Genomic DNA, 17145 nt, shown 5'->3' with positions numbered 1-17145 from the left:
AGACGTGATAATTGTGCTGGGGGCCATATGTGCCGGGATTGCGACACGCAGTCACGCTGCTTATTTCAAGTTGTTTGTACAGATTTAGCCTCGATTCATAAAATGATAATTTGCCACAGTTTTATAGCTCAGTAAATTAGAAGTACTGCAGATGTAAATTGTTGAGAAGTCTGCGTGAGTGGAAACTTTGCATGACAGAGTGGAACTGTCACTCATAAATGCACTCCACAGCAACAGATGCATCATCAGGTTACATCATTCTGCCAAAATCATTAACTAAATGGCTAAATGTGAAAAAGAAAGTATAGCTTTACATTGCAGTGTGTGTGTTAACAGGATTGCATATATGCTGACCTTTTCCTAAAGCCTTTTAAAGGGCAGCCATCAATAATATATGTTCTCCACTCTCTATATGATATATAACCAACACTGTCAATAATTTTGATAGGTTGTCTTTCTTTCTGCAATATCGATAGATTTATATGCTCGTGTTTATGATACGCCTGCAACGATTTCCTGTAGCACGGGGAAACCACATAGTTACTTTACATATTCTAGTAAATGCATATTTCTAGGCATGCATACAGTAAATGTTGAGGATTTATGTATTTCTCTTTCTTGTTTATTATTATAAGAGATTAATCTTTGCACTTACAAACACAAAAGTTTCTTCCTCAATGAAGATGTTAAATCCATTCTGCCGCTGTGAGTTTTTGACGTGTGTGTGTGTGAAAGTGATGGCTGATTGGATCAGGTGGTTTTGTGTTTTGACCCACAGCTGGACACTGGAGATGCCTGAGTCCAGAGTGTGTGAACAGATCGATGGTATTGCGGTATTGTTGCTGGTTTGGGTCGACTCAGTGGTCTTAGCCTGCATCAAGCTACTATAAGATTGCTTGAAAGCATTTATTTAGTTATGGATTTATTCCATCATGAATTCATTATTTGCCTTCACCAATGAGGATATCAATGTATTGGTGGGATTTTTCTGAAAGTTGGTGAGCAGGATGGACGTTTTACAGAGAAGCACCCTTGGCAGCTACTAACAGTGAGTTTAATTAACATTGTGACATTTTCAGACATTAAGTAAACAACCAATTTGTGATCCGATTGAGCTGATGTGCCTCTGTAATACTTGACTTTTCACATTTTAATGACAATTCAGTTTTATCTTGGCAGGATCTTGGCATTAGCAATCTCTCTGGTAATGAATGAATTCTCATCTCATTGGTGCATATTAGAACCTCATCACCATCGCAGATTTGACACCACGACTCGTCATGTCACAGTATGTCAAGACGTATGTGTTGGCTGTTTGCTAAGAGGGTGTGTTGCTATTTGGGCTCAGGGCGTGTGTGTGTGTGTGTGTGTGTGTGTGTGTGTGTGTGTGTGTGTGTGTGTGTGTGTGTGTGGCTCTGGGTGCACTACGCTCTGGCCTCTGTGTTGGAGGTCCTAACATGAAAGCAGTATACAATAAGTGTATGTGCATGCATGCCAGCATATATATATACGTTATGTTACACATATGTCATGTTTTGCCCATATATGTACAGTATATATATGCTATTATACGTGTGTTTGAGTGTGTCATTGTATGTGTGCTTTTGCCTGTGCAGAGGAACACTAGGAATCGATTACTGAGGGGCCCTGACAGCTCTGGTTTGCCGGCGGATGCAGTAGAATACATACTGTAGCACGGGAGAGCCATCAGTTGCCCTGACAACACCAGAGCCTGTCAACACCTCTGTCTTAATAGTGACAAATTGTACTTATTACATCAGCGTTAATTCCCCCCGATCTCCCTCAGATGAAGATACTTAGCCCCGCGCTGATCAAATTGTGTCAGCATAATTACTGGGAACAGAACCCTATTAAAAACCAGGGCTTCAGACGCACTGTCCAGACTCATCCACAGGCCTATCACTCAACATGCATCTCTGCGTAGGAAGAAGGGAGGGGGGTCTGGGGGCAGAGCAAGGGAGGGACAATTAAGGTGGGGGGGGTACACAGGGTAGGTTATATTTCTGAGACAGAGGCAGCAGACCTTTAATAGGTTTTGTTTGATTCATCTTCAAGGAAAATGGCTTCAAAAACATCAGGAAAATTGAAGCTTTGAAAATCCAATTTTTCCAACCAAAAAAAAAAAGAATCCAATAATCCACTAAATCCAATAAGATGAACAAACTGCAGCTTTGAAAGTTTCCCCAACGCCAAACTTTGACTGCGACTGTACACGGGCGATATTTAGCAAACCGTTAATGTGACAGACAGAAGACGAATGGTGCCCCGTTCAAAGCTTCATTCATTCATCATGAAAGCCAAACACCTGGACAACCTTTGGTTTCTACATAGCGGGAAATTCAATAGGATTCAAATGTAGCACAAATATTTTTTATATTTTTGGTAGTTGAAATGTTGAGAGACGGAAATGCACCAGACTTTGCAGAATGGCCTAACAGTGTAAACACTGTATGGTCCATCTGACCTCTAAAACATCTAAGCACATTTTCTACACATCTACCATGGGTTTGTTTAATAGTTTAACTCCAGAAGGCGGCAGTATAGACATCCTCTCTTCCAAATGTCTTATATCGGTCTGGGAGGGGTTTTTTCTGGGATGTCAGATGAGGAAACGTGGCCTCCCTGAGGGAGAAGCAAGGAAAAGTGAACAAAACGGTTAAAATTTGGAAGTTTCATTAACGCTTCAACCCAGTTTTACAATAACTGCAATTACCATAAGCAATTTTCACTCCACTATAGATATGGATTTAACATAGTAGCTCAGGAATGAATTAAGTCTCTCCCTCCCCCTCTCTCTCTCTCTCTCTCTCTCTCTCTCTCTCTCTCTCTCTCTCTCTCTCTCTCTCGCTCAGTCCTCAATACTGCTGGAATGGAATGCACAAATTAGTGTCGTCTGATGGAAATGTGCTAATTGCTGTTGTTAAGCTGCTGCAATAATTAGGTTATGATGGCAGACTGCTACACATGTTGCATGTGCTTACAAATGCACGTACGCACACACTCACACGCACACACGCACACACATACACACACAACACAAAACCAACATCTTCTCTCCAGTATGGTGGAAATAGGAGGGTGGATTTAATAACTTATTTTATGATCCATCTGTGAGTGTAATTTTCCAGACATGGAGTCAAACACAGATTGAGTGCAACAGTTGACGATGGATTCTCCTGCTGTGGGTCGGAAAGATATTTATTTCCAAAATTGTTGGTGTGCTGATATGCTGTAAATATAATAAATGATTAGATTAGTCAGCAGCTTGTTTTGGTTGTGTGATAAATATATTTTTACATATTTACAATACATTTTGGCGCTTGACTTTTCGCTCCTTTACGTTCAACCTCTACCAGCACCTAATGACCCCCTACCTTGCTACAATGTATTCTACCTCAATCTGGTGTGTTCACTTGATGCAGACGTGCCTTGCAGATCTAGATTGGCTGGTCACGCCTGATCTCGAGCAGGGAGAGATGGAACACACCCAGGGCTGTGGATCGTCCAGGGCCACGGGCGTAAAACTGATCTCCCAATTTATGTATTTAAAACTTTCGCCCAGGCTAGACTGCAGCTTATTATCCCTGTGACCTGCTAACATTGTCGTGTCCATCCAGCTGCCTCACTGAAGAAACGCTTTAAACTCGTGTTTTGGCGCTGTTGTGCTGACGTTCTTCCATGCGCAGGCCTGCTTAGCAACATGCTGTTTAATAGCTCTGGGCTTCAGCGGAGATTACTGAATTGCTAACCTCATCAAAGACATCAACAACCCCCAGACTCTTTAACCTTGGAGACCTGACTCCTCTTTTCAGCAGATTGTGTGTGTGTGTGTGTGTGTGTGTGTGTGTGTGTGTGTGTGTGTGTGTGTGTGCATGCCTATAACCAAGCTCAGCAAGGTACTATACATAAAATGAATCATTTCCCTGTGCGATCTTGTATGAGGGTGCTCTGTGTCGTGACTTGAACCTTCACACAGGTGCAGTGTGGCTCAGCGGTGTGCACGCTGCATATCTCTGCTTTTCTTATTGAGGCTCACACAACCCTGACGCACCAGACAGCTTCTTTGTAATCTGCTATATTACTGTCACATTCTGGTTTGAAAGCAAAGCGTGTTGTTGTTATTAATTATGTCTTATTTAGTTCTCTTACTAATGTTAAAATCCAACAGTCTATGTGCAATATTTATCCACACTCTGTTTAAAATGCTTTACTATGAATTAACTTGCGTCTAAGTACGGCCACAATACTTAAATTAAACTAATACAATTTAATTTGCATATTTGCACAGTTTCTTCTGAATCTTTGCTACGGATTTTTGATGTAAATATGTTGAATCTGTTCGTTCCCGTCTGACCAAACAAGTAAATACACTCACACGGGCAACCATGATTTATTAAGGTGACATCTTTACTCTTTCAATTGTTTATTAAATATGAATAGTGCATCTGATGGCAGTTGGACATTTTTTGCATGGATTACAACTCACATTAATCATTTACGATAAATGAAAGCCCATCTTTAATTTACAACAATGGTAGTCAGCAAATTGCCATTTCATTGTCTGCTTTTCTCACAGTGGATTTTTTTTAAATACATGGAAACTAAATTAAAATAAGGACGATATTTTTAAGTGCATACCTGTTGGGCATTTGATGGTTATTCTAAAGTGTATGAGAGAGTGAAGGATCAAGGCTCCTGGTCTTTAGTGGTGTTGTGATTCAGGAAATAAAAGCAAAAGAAGCAAAGCAACGTTATCACACTTACATCCACATTCATCATTGACACTGCAGTGAATCTTTTTCATTAGATTATTGACTCCTTTTTTGGAGAAAACACATTTCTTAATAATAGTTTTTAAAAATATTTATCCAAGAGTTATAATAATAATATAATAATAATATAATATATATAATAATATGATCTCAGCATACACACATTTAAAGTTAGCATCTTGCTTACTCTGTGGTGGCCTTTGAATATACATTTAAGAGTTTTAAAATGTAAAATCCAGTTTTCAATAATGGATTTTACTCTGTCACTGTTTTGTCCCTTTATGTTTTGACATCTAGTCCAGAATTTTGGACATGAACTGAAACAGTTACATGAAAACCCATATGAATAAATTTATAACCAAAAAGGGACCAGAACTGAAAGGAAAGGATCTTTAATAGATACAGAGACAGTTAAGGCTTTAACTGATCTGAAACAAACGCCTCACATAATCAGAGCTGCAGACTGGGGCTCCGCTTAGACATACTGACACACAGACTGAGCCACATGGACCCAAACGAATATAACTTAGACCAAGCCCGACTCAAGTCCCGGGTCTGTGGCCCTGTGATACCAGACAGATTATTTTAGGCCATACAGATTCATTTGGTTTTATTTGTACTATAATCATTATCAACTGATTGATTAATTACAGGACACCTAACGTACACCTAACCTAACATTTAACTAAAGCAGGGACTTAATGTGGGGATTTGAGACTGCAGGATTTTATTGCAGTGTTCTGACTCAGGCAACCACTATTTTAGCATTCAGGACACACACAGAAAGAGAGAGAGAGCGAGATTGAGAGAAAGAGAGAGAGGGAGAGGAGGAAAGAGAAGAAGCAGGAGCACGGAGAGGAAGAGGAATGAGCCAAACAGGAACACGGTGGTATTTGAGGCTGAATAAGAAAACAGAGAGTCTCTTAGCATTCTAGCTCTGATGCCAAACCTTCCACTGAACCAAGGATGCCTTCTTCGCTCTGGTTTCAATGGCACCTCTGTCATTCACTTCTATTCCTATAATTTTATGCACATGGCAGGTGCAAAGAGAGAAAGAGAAGTGTTTTTACTGGCACTGAAAGCATTTTAGTTTTTGTCCTAATCTCATTAGATTTAACACTAGTGAAGTTTCTCTTCTTAAACAACTTCTTATAGGCATGAAAAACATCTTTGACCCTAGGCTACCAGTTTTGGTGGATCAGTTCCAAATCTACTCAACTCATCAGCTATATTGAAATATGAAACCATGATTGCCCAGATTATGGCACCATAAAGAGAAACGTTATATTTAACCAGTCACACATTAACCATAAAATGCATGATTACATTTTTAAAAAAGAACAGAAAACCATTGCACATACAGATTGTTTTTTCCACTACCTATAGTTTTATGCAAAATCCATCTTCACTACTTTTCCCATCAAGTTAATAGAATCACCCTGAAACTTTGCATATGACAAACAAGTCCAAGGTGATTACACAGTGTGTTGAAAAGCCGCAGTGTTTGGCCATGATACACAAAGCATTTGCCGAGGCCTTGTAAACAGGAAGGAGGTTGCGAGATTCAAGATTGCTAAATGCTTGAAACAATACATTTTCTCTCCAGTTAGTAACTGAGGTCAAGTTTATAATGATGAACTGATAAAGCTGTACCTTAGAGCTCAGTTAATTGTAGCACCACCATCTTATATCCTTCATATTCCTTCCAAATTCCAAATATATGGAAAGCTGCCCCTGTTGGGTTTAAACAGCTACTTAAAGGTTACCCTGCTTGTTCTTCAGTCCTTTGTGAATTCGCAACTGCAGCAATCACTGTTCATTGACTTATCTAAAGTAAACATGAAATCTTAAATTATCCATTTTAGGGTGAGATGACTCATCAGATCTTTGGGTCTATGACTGTTTTACTGGAAGAACTCAAATTGTTTTATCTTTCCGTATCAGATTAGCTCAAGGTGTTCCGCAAGGGTCTTATTTGGGCCCTCGGATGGGATCCTTCAAGTCCACCAGTGTCTGATCACGCCTGTCATTCGTACTTTTCATGATTCAGACAGGAACTTTTCTTATTTTGTTCATATCCCTACCGGAATGCAAATACATAATAAAAAGTACAAGATCAATGTAAGCCGGCAGAAGAACTTCCACCACTTATAAAGTCATTGCATTGTGCACAGGATTCCAAACACATCCAACAATATTATCATTTATTTAATTTAATATAGGTTTCATTTCGTCTCACGGACTGATTCCTTTATCCGGTGTAAAGAGCACTTGGTTCTTCCAGTCCTGTGCCGTGTGAGAGTGTTGTATCCATTGATTTAAAGAGTGTTACAGTAGTTTGACCATTAGCATGTCTTTTATTGATTTTAGAGTCATCATGTTAATTAAATGGATCCTGGAGAGAGCCACAGTGTCTGCATTTACTCCCCCACCCCCTGCCCAACCCCACAGAGCGATGTAGCTCAATGAGAACAGCTTGACACACGAAAGCACAAGGTTCACTTCTCTGTAATAAAGAATGTCTCGATCTGAGTAGGACGTTTGACCATGTATGGTATGGTAGACAGATTAACAATAGAGATTTCCTGGGTTGCTCTGCAGAATGGCTATCACGCTCATTTTGGTTTCTCTGCATGTAGCCATGCAGCCCTAAGGAGCTCTGTGGGAGAGTTCAGTCCTGCGATCTGACCTCAATCAGCTCAGATTAAAGCTGCGATTCGGTGTCTGGCCCCTCGTGCCCTGTTTCATGATGGAACGTACCACCGACCCTGAGCAGCCGGCAATTTATCTGAGGACTTCTTTGACTCTGACAGCACCAGCGCAGCAGTCAGTGCAGCAGCTCCTCTGTGATGCTTGTGTAGTATTGGATCATAAACTTTATGATGATGAAAACATTCAATATTTCTCTGTGATTTCACACCACTAATAAATGTAAAATCCTACAGAGGCTCCAAATCCATATAACCACACACATACAGTGTGACATAAGTAATTTATGAGCTGGAAACCTTTGGATACGTGGTGCGTTTTCTCCACAGACGTTTGTGATAGACAGCTGTCCATACTTTATATAAATTTTGATATAGTGGCTGAATTCACTCAGGACAGTTGAAGTGGGCCAGAAAAGTAATCACACAGTTCTCGAACTTTCTCAGAACCATCCATCATCTCACACTCTCTGCTGACCCGACTAGAACTGAGTCTCTCCCTGTCTGAGTCACACTGTAGAGCCAGTCCACCCCTACACCCCCCGTTGTTAAACCACAACAGCACTGACTCACTCTTTTAGCCTTTATAAAGATACACTTCAGACATTACTAAAATATGCATCAGAAAACCCCAATAGGAAGCAGACAGGCAGGGGGTCCATTTTTCCTTTATTACACTGAACAAGACGGCAGCCTTCCCAGCAAGTGCAGCTAGAACATCCAGCTACCACGGATTTGATTGGTGGTTCAGACCCAACTCTGAAACTAATATACATGCAACTTTTACAGCCCAGCCGATGAGAATTACAGACCAGCTCTGACGTCAACTAGACTGAATTGGGTTTTTCAACCCCACTTTTAAACCAATCAGAATCAAGAACACAGATGTAAGCTGTAATAAAAACATAAACTTAAAATCATACTGCTTTTTTAAATATAATAATAATAATGGGATTGACAGGTTGGCCTCTTACACCGAGGGAGAACATTTACCAGTGACCTGCCGCTGTTCAGGGTTTATCTGGCACTTCAATCTACCTGAATGCAGGTGGGGAGACGATGTTGAATTGTAGGATTTATGATTTTGTAGCCCTATGAAATGTGTTTTTACCAAAGAAATCAAATGGTGCAGCCATAAAGAAACATTGTCTTCAATATTCAGTATCAAACTTTAATGACGTGAGATTTGTTAACTTAAGGGAAATCTTAATGGTTTTGTTACAGGGATGCCTTTATGTCTGTATTTTGGAATTAGTGTTTCCCTCCCAGACCACTTATTCTTCTACCTGTGTTGCATATTGTCGGCTAAGATCAGACCAATGTAGTCTGTTATGAATCATAATACGACAGTGACTCCTCCACTTCTGTCGGCAGTGTGGATGCTATGACACTAGCTCATCTGTACGTCGAGGCTTATTTAGCCTGCTGAGAGTGAGAGCCCGCTGTTCGTATTAGATTCTGTCTCCGGCAAAGTGGGGATGATTAGATAAAGTGTGTCTGGTGGAGTGGAGCACTTTTTCACTTTACTGTAGCAGTGGCTGTGAATGAATGAGGAGAAGGGGCTCCACTTTGTTTGGACTCAATTATTGCCCTATTTGTAAAGCAGCATTTACAATACTGACACGTTTTGTGTGTTTATAGACGTATGCAGAATCGTTTTGATATTGTGAATTAATAAAGTCAGACTGCAGCGCACAGTGCTGAATTCAGAAAAATATGCACTGAGCAAGTGAAAGACAAAGGAAATGATTTAAGCGGACAGGTCGCAGGGAAGAAATACAATACAATACAATACAATAGCTCTCAATTTGCTTCCTCTGCATACTGTAGCGTCCCCTCTGCCTGAGCGTCATTCTGTCATAACACAATCACTGAGCTCTGACGTCTTAAAAGGCATTGTAGGAGCATAGAGGTGCTTGAAGAGAAAATTGCAGCAGCTCACAGCAGCTGGAGTGAAATACCATTTTGTCTCACTCAAGATGGATTCCACAGTGAGATTTCAGAGGACCAGTACAGCATCAAAATGGAGAAGCGGGGAGGGAGGAAAGAAGAAAGGGAAACACTGTTTGGACTGGACAGCTTTGAAGTAGATGTGTCGAGTTGTTTTTGCTGCTGCATATCAAGGATTTTACCTTTTTATGAAGGATTTAGTCCTGTTTATTTTAACGGAATAAAAGCTTCAGTCTTGCTTTCTTTTTTCCCCTGTCCCTCATCACAGCTATGTGTGAGTGATTTTCATTTTTACAATTTGACAGGCATTTGTAAGAATCCTAAAAATACAAAGCTGCATGAAAAAGGATTGAACAAATGTTCTCTTTCTGCTCAAGACGCATCCAGAGAATGTAGCCAAAAAGAAAAGCCTATAATGGCAATCTGAAATGCAGCAACGCTTACTGACATGCAAATGTTTATTGCATCGGGCCTCCTCAACCCCTGACAAGACGTCCTCCCACCAATTGTCTCGCATACTGGCATGCATGGCTGCAGGCAGCTGCACACACACATACATGTGCATGCACATACACACAGTCACACTCCCTCCTTCTCTATCTTTATGGATTCACTTTCTGGTTGCCCATATAACAGTGCTGCATGTAAACCAGTGAAACCCCTTCAGGACATCAAATTCATGGGATCTGTTGTCGGTTCTATCTAGGTCAACGCTTACAATAGCTGTGCAATTTGCCAGTTTCTCCCCCTTCTTTCCATATCCCCCTATTTGCTTAACCACAAGGTTTAGTTTCCCTTGTATACATTTCATAATAAACATAGACATTTCCAGAATGCTTTCCTTTCTTCATATGTATGAGTCTGCATTTGGAATATTAAAACAATTACTATTTTGATGGTGATGTGTAGTATTTCAGAAAATCATTCTTATTTATTTCTATTTAATATTTTCTTTCATCTAGTAGTTTTGGGCCATGTCATTATTCATCTCAGCATGTATGTGAAATATAGCACTAACACCGTAGGTATAGTGAGACGTGTTGGAGTGATCTCCCTGATTTTACGTGACCTCGGGGAAGAGGCATCTAATTTGTTCACCCATACAGAAAAGCGAAGCATCTGCACCTGCTTGGTCATGCATTTTTCATAAATGCCGTGAGTCCTTTGATCTGGAAATTTCTCCTCTGAAGGCCACCTTGACCAAAAACCTATTCAGAAATATGAAATTCATCCCAATGTGCTTCAGCCGAATGAAAAGGAATCATTAGTAGCATGAATACATACATGCATCATACCAGCTTATTTTCTGTTTTAGAGAAATACTACAACAAACAAATAGTTTTGCCTGGATTGTTTATTGGATTGTTGTTTAGTGGATCGCAATCCAAAATCCAATATGTAAAAAATATTTCTGTTCATTTCAGAAGTCAGAATTTAAAAAAGGACATCAAAACTTTACCGCCACTTACAGCCAGTAGCCTTGTTGTTTTGTTGTTGTACTTCTTCTATATTTTTCATCTTCTACATGCTGCTGTAGAATTTAAAGGGAGGAGTATCTGTAGACACCCGTCACTTAAGAAGAAGCCAGGCTTGAAATTTGAATTACGTGTTAATTATCTTATTAGGTGAAGTTCAGACCTTTCACACCATTGTGCATTTTATATCATGCTCTGTCTACTGTCCAGATCAGAGATACAGGAAAGGAAACGACATCCCTCCTAAAACACGTCACGGCAAACTATATAGCCACATTCCAATCCTCTTATGTTTCTATCTTAGCAAGCATGTTAGTTCAATGTAGCTTCAACACCAAAACATTGGTACGTAATAATGAATAAAGAATTAAGAATTAAGAATAAGAAGCTAAAAGGTCTTTACCCTGCTCATTGGTTCTTTCTATTAAAACATGAAGGTGTTAAGTTGATGTCATAAATGAACCCTGTCATGTCTGTGTGCTGTGCGTTCCTTTACGCTCAGCATCACCTGTAGATGTTCCAGAGCTCGCTCTTTCTCTATCAGGCTTTACAGACTCGCCTCTGTTTTAGTATGCCCACCTCTGCGCAGTGAAGACAATCTCCTGTAAATTGCTTTTTCGATCAGTTTTGACATCAATCTGCTCCCTTGGGAATGTGGGCAACCATGTGATGGCACAGAGGAAGGTTTCTTTCCTTATGGATGTTGACAACCCCACTCAGCCTGGTCTGATCTGCAGCATTAACATAATATTACCCTGCATTCGGAACTGGTCGTGACAGCTAAAGAGGGATTGGCTCTCCATGCCAGACATTGGCGCCAGAGAGGTTACTAGACCAGCAGACTTGACAGTAAAGGCTGTTAGAGAGCAAACGTTTAATATGCAAGTCTCATTTTAGTTGGTTATTTCTGAAAATGATGGCTGATGTTAAGTTATTGTCTCTTGTACTCTGTAAAATACTTAATACAGCCACACAAACGCAACCTTTCATGTTTGACGTTACCTCTTCTCATCTGCTCCAGGACAAAGATATCTCATCACATCCACGGGAGCCTTGTACATTGTGGACGTCCTGCCTGAGGATGGGCTGAACAACTATCGCTGCACCACACGCCACCGCTACACCGGAGAGACACGGCAGAGCAACAGCGCGCGTCTCACCATGTCAGGTGAGAGCAGGAGTCAACACTTCAAATCAGTTCAATTGCCAGGTACAGAAATGTGGGTCTCTTACAGTACATTGTATAGTGACACGAGAGGACAACAGGATCGGGGACATACAGGCATATGTAAAAGCAAAAATAATGAAAAGAAAATCTATACTACATCGTATTTTTATTAAATAAATGTATGTTGAAAAACTATAGGATACCTCAGAGTTTTGCATTTTCAATAACGTGAAAAATCATAACTTTATATTAAAGTAAGAGTTTTTTGTGTTTTTTTATTTGAATGTAGTTCTGAAACGTGTTAACTTTTTTATTCTTACTTTAGTAGATATTTAAGGGAATATACAATACATGATCTACATTTTATGCTTAAGACCATGATAGATGTTTATGTTATTAAGTTGTGTTTGGGGATTTGAAAATACATGAGAAAAATGATTCAGTTTCAGTGTGTTTTTGTGCCTCATGAATCTTCTTTTCCTTAGCACAGCTGGGATTTGCAGGCTGGTGGAGCACAATGGTGGAATTATAAGGACAGGATTATAATCAGAAATTTACACATAGACACAGGTTGTCCTGTAGGCTAATGCTGTTGTTGTCTATGTTGAATTATGAAGGACACATGGATAAACAGAGGGACAGACAAGGACCAAATAATGTCTTCTCTGATGTCATTATGTGGGGGGATTAAACTTTCCCCCAAACACACTCCTATCTCCTCCTCCTCACATTACAAAATACAGTATATATAACTGAATCGTGACCTCCCAAATCAATATTGGATTATATTGTCAAGCTCCTGGCAATGCTCACCGCTAATTAACACTAAATTCACCACCCTTTCTCCCCTCTCTAGACCCCACCAATGCTGAGCCAGGCATCTTGGATGGCTTTGACCACCGAGAGGTGATGATTAATCACCGTGTGGAGCTGCCCTGTAAGGCGTCAGGCTACCCAACACCCAAATACCGCTGGCTGAAAGACAACAGCCCTTTGGAGCCTGACAGCCGCTTCCGCCAGACCATCTCAGGGTTGCTGATCGAGAGCGTGCAGCCCAGCGACTCCGGGACGTACGTGTGTGAAGTGTGGAACAGCTATGGTAACGCCGAGGTCATGGGCCACCTGCTGGTCAAACGTGAGTCGGGAGCTTCTGATTTGAAGATTGTGTACTTCTAAATGCAAATACTTACATAATGTGTGGTGCTTCTTTGGGAGCATAGCAAAGTAATTGCCTGTCATTCGTCATTCGGTAACAAACATTTTATCTTCTTTAGTCCACTGTGCACTATTTTTCAGAAAGGGAGCTATAAGGGTTTAAAAAGGCAAAAGATTGTTACTGACTGTGACACAAAGATGCCCAGAGATACCAGCTACAACCATTTTCTCTGTAATCCCACGTAATCCCATGTCCAAGTATCAAATCCCACCTGAACGTTGTCCCCTATATCTTCATCCTGTCCTCTTCATAGCCTCCTTGATCAAATAAAATGTCCTTTTTGAAAACACACTTCTTGCACCCGTTTGTAGAGCCGTTGAAAGCAGTGGTCAGCCCTCGGAAGGTGAAAGGCAGCGTGGGTAGCAAGGTGTCCCTGTCCTGCAGCGTGAGCGGCTCCGACGAGTACGAGCTGTCGTGGTATCGCAACGGAGAGATCATCTACCCTGGCAACAATGTTCGCTTCACCGGGATCAACAGGGAGAACCTCATCATGGAGGGAATGTCCAAGAGTGATGGTGGAGCTTACCAGTGTTTCGCCAGGAAGGGCAAGATGTCTGCACAGGACTTTGTGCAAGTCATCCTCGAAGGTATAGAGGGTGGATGTGGCTTTTTTGCGTATGTGTGTGTGTGTGTGTGTGTGTCTATGTCTGTGTCTGTGTCTGTGTGTCTGTGTCTTCAGTGATATCCAAAAGCTACACAAAAGTAGCTGTCCTTTGTGTGTACCAGCAGTGAGTTAGCAGAAACAGATTTGGGCCTTGACGATCAATATCAGCCTTATGTGTTCAGCCTGCTGCATCTCTGTCCTATAGACTGCTATTAGTCAGATCATCCCAGACAAACACATACAAACAAACACACACACACCCACACACGCACATGCACACAATCTTCACTCCAATATCTTACCTTGGCAGCGTTGCTCAGCAACTGTCTCCTGTGGCCAGGGAGCTGTAAAACGAAGATATTGATAATCTATAATCATGTGGAACAGACCTAGATTATCAGAGAGCAGCAGCAGGCAGACACAGACATTTCAAAAGCTAACCCCTGTGTGTGTGTGTGTCTGATTAGTTCCCGGTGCAGAAAATAACCCTGTATCGCAAAGGTTTAAATGTGCCAATAAATGGTCATAGTGCCTCAAAAGGACATTGTTAGGTGGTGCCACACCCCACAGACAGGGAAGCAGTGAGAAATGAGCTAAACTGCACAGAGAGCGAATCTCAGCTCTACTACAAGTTGCTGGTTAGTTCTTGCGTTTGTATGATTTGTTGTTATGCAGATGAGACAGGCTTGATACCACAGTTCAATTCCCTTTCCCCACCACCATCTTGTATCCCCCACAGATGGCACTCCAAAGATCCTGTCCTCCTTCAGCGAGAAGGTGGTCAACCCGAACGAGCCCGTCTTCCTGGTCTGCAACGTCAAGGGCACGCCGCCTCCCCGCTGCACCTGGTCCCTAGACGAAGACCCCGTCATCAAGGACAGCCACCATCACCTGGGCCACTACGAGACGCACGAGGGACACGTGGTCAGCCAGCTGAACGTCACACACACCCAGGTGCAGGACGGTGGGGTGTACCGGTGCACGTGCAGCAACTCCGCCGGGGCCGTGTACCACCAGGCTCGAATAAACGTAAGAGGTGCTTGTCAAATCAGCTCCTCCAAGAACAACAATATACATACCTGTCTGTGTGTGTGTGTCTGTGTGCGTGTGTGACATTGACATGGATGTTAGTTGTATGTGTATCTTCAGCTTTTCCTATTAGATTTGCTCCTTTAAATCTTTTACAAAGATTTATTTACTTTTATTCATCTTACGTTTCTTTCCGCCCCTGACATGTTTGTAGTAGTTCGGCTATCGTTTTAATCTTGAATCTATTTCCCTTTCCTTTCTGTGACTTGGCCTCAGTTCCTTCCTTTTATTTTCACATGATCTGTCGTGGCTACATTTAAAAAAAAATCATGACAGACTCCTTTCCCCTCTTTCCAAATTATTACTGTGTTTTTCCGACGTGCTCAAATTTTTAGGTCAAATGAATTATGCCGCTTTGCTGCGCATTAGCGTTTCTGGATATTGGGTTCCAAAATGGGCTGGTTTGTAAATAGCCAGAAGAAAAATAGATTTCTTCTGTTTGCATGAATAAATTTATCTGCGCGTTGCTGGTGTGTGAGTGTGACTGAGTGTTAATGTGAGTCTGCGTCTCTGTGTATTTACTCAAGCAGCCAATTCAGCTCTTCACGATCAGATGTTAAACCGATTACTGTGTTTCCATTTTATGAGACATGGAATATATTATTATGTGGGTGAGCAGCCAGAGCTTCCGCCTCAGAGTATTTCGTACTAGTAGTGCAGCATTATTTCAACATTTTGTAGCTGTAATAGTTCTGTTTTGCTTCAGATGGTTAACACACTTTAATTAGCTTGTTGTTTCCGAGCTTCCTTATTAGAGTTAAGCCAAGGATGAGGTTGTAAGAGAAAGAGCAAGAGTAGAAACAAGATAGGAAGAGATTTGAACATATACATGTGAATTTACACCAAATTACTCTTGAGCTAAGCCCGAAAAGACTTTATATCCATTCTCTGTATCTCTCTCTAGGCCGTGCCAGCATTCGGCCAATGAAAAACATCACCGCGATTGCCGGACGGGATGCCTTTGTTCACTGCCGTGTGATTGGTTACCCTTACTACTCCATAAAGTGGTACAAGAACTCTGCCTTGCTCCCGTTCAACCATCGGCAGAGGGCCTTCGAGAACAACGGCACCCTGAAGCTGTCCAACGTGCAGCAGGTGGACGCCGGCGAATATAACTGCAAGGTGATGGTACAGCCCAACAAGATGGACACCCAGAGCGTCCATGTCCGCGTGAGAGGTGAGAGACATTGTCCTTGGTCACCACCATGTGATTAGAATCTGTTTGGGTCCATTTGGGTTGCACACATATGGACACACAGACAGAAACTCAACCTGATTAGACTGAATCTGGACCCGGCTGACTCGAGCCCCGACTCCTACTGGCCATTTGAAGACACTGGTGCTTTATTTTCCTTAGTACATCAGCGTAGCTAATGAAAACTGTGTCAGTGTCACCGGTATTACTGAGTTGACTGCCTGAGCTCCACCGAGAGCCCGGAATGTGCAATAGTGCTAACAAGGGCTTCCCCATTATGACCCGTTTCCTTCCCTCTGCACAGTATGTAATGAAGGATGTAGCCACTACATTACGGTTTTACACGGAGCGAGGGAGACGTAGGAGGCGGAGGAGGAGGAGTAGGGAGAGTGAGAGATGGAGAGAGAGGCAAAGAAAGAAAGAGAGATGATATAAAGCAGCACTTCCCAGTGGTGCTGGTGAGCAAGTGCGTTCGTTAATTTACTCTGCTCACGCTTAAAATGCTGGAGTGTCTTCAGGGGATCCCTGGAGTCCATTATCCCCACTTTGTTGTGAATTAAATAAGCTGCTAAAGTGCTGCTTATTTCAATGTTATTTGAACTCACTGGACACTCAAACACAGATGACTCGTGTGATGGCTTCAGTTTCCCCAGAGAACATAATACAGACAATCTAAATGGGTCTTATCGTCTAACTGTGTTATTATATTATGCAGCCACAATGACTTTGTACACGACTTCATATTTCTGAATAAATGCTAAGCTTGCGGCTTTAGATCAGACAGACAGACAGACTTTCCCTATTTTCCTTTCAAAAACCTCAATGAGCCACGACAGAATGATTTTCTTCCGTTTTTTGTATCATCTTTAAGCTTCTTGTGCTCAAAGGACAAAATGTTCCAGTTTGAATTTTTGCAGGATTCTTTGCTATTTAAGTCTTTTATGTAC

At 41.5% G+C, this 17145-nt stretch overlaps 1 protein-coding gene across 3 annotated transcripts in view; it reads left to right on the top strand.

The window, feature by feature from the left end:
* Window positions 1–17145, top strand: part of dscamb (Down syndrome cell adhesion molecule b) — an 82470-nt gene that overhangs the window by 34626 nt on the left and 30699 nt on the right. For all 3 annotated transcript variants that reach the window (XM_076142191.1, XM_076142209.1, XM_076142201.1), the window contains exons 3-7: window positions 11948–12094; window positions 12951–13229; window positions 13622–13897; window positions 14654–14950; window positions 15908–16180. In XM_076142191.1, the coding sequence (XP_075998306.1) occupies window positions 11948–12094; window positions 12951–13229; window positions 13622–13897; window positions 14654–14950; window positions 15908–16180 (1272 nt within the window). The remainder of the gene's footprint in view (window positions 1–11947; window positions 12095–12950; window positions 13230–13621; window positions 13898–14653; window positions 14951–15907; window positions 16181–17145) is intronic.

The sequence above is a fragment of the Genypterus blacodes genome, unplaced genomic scaffold (genome assembly GCF_046128005.1).
Source record: "Genypterus blacodes isolate CSIRO-AG114 ecotype Tasmania unplaced genomic scaffold, CSIRO-AGI_Gbla_v1 ptg000003l_1, whole genome shotgun sequence".
Taxonomy (NCBI): domain Eukaryota; kingdom Metazoa; phylum Chordata; class Actinopteri; order Ophidiiformes; family Ophidiidae; genus Genypterus; species Genypterus blacodes.
Note: the sequence above shows the minus strand (reverse complement) of the source record. Positions and strands in the feature narration are given on the sequence as shown.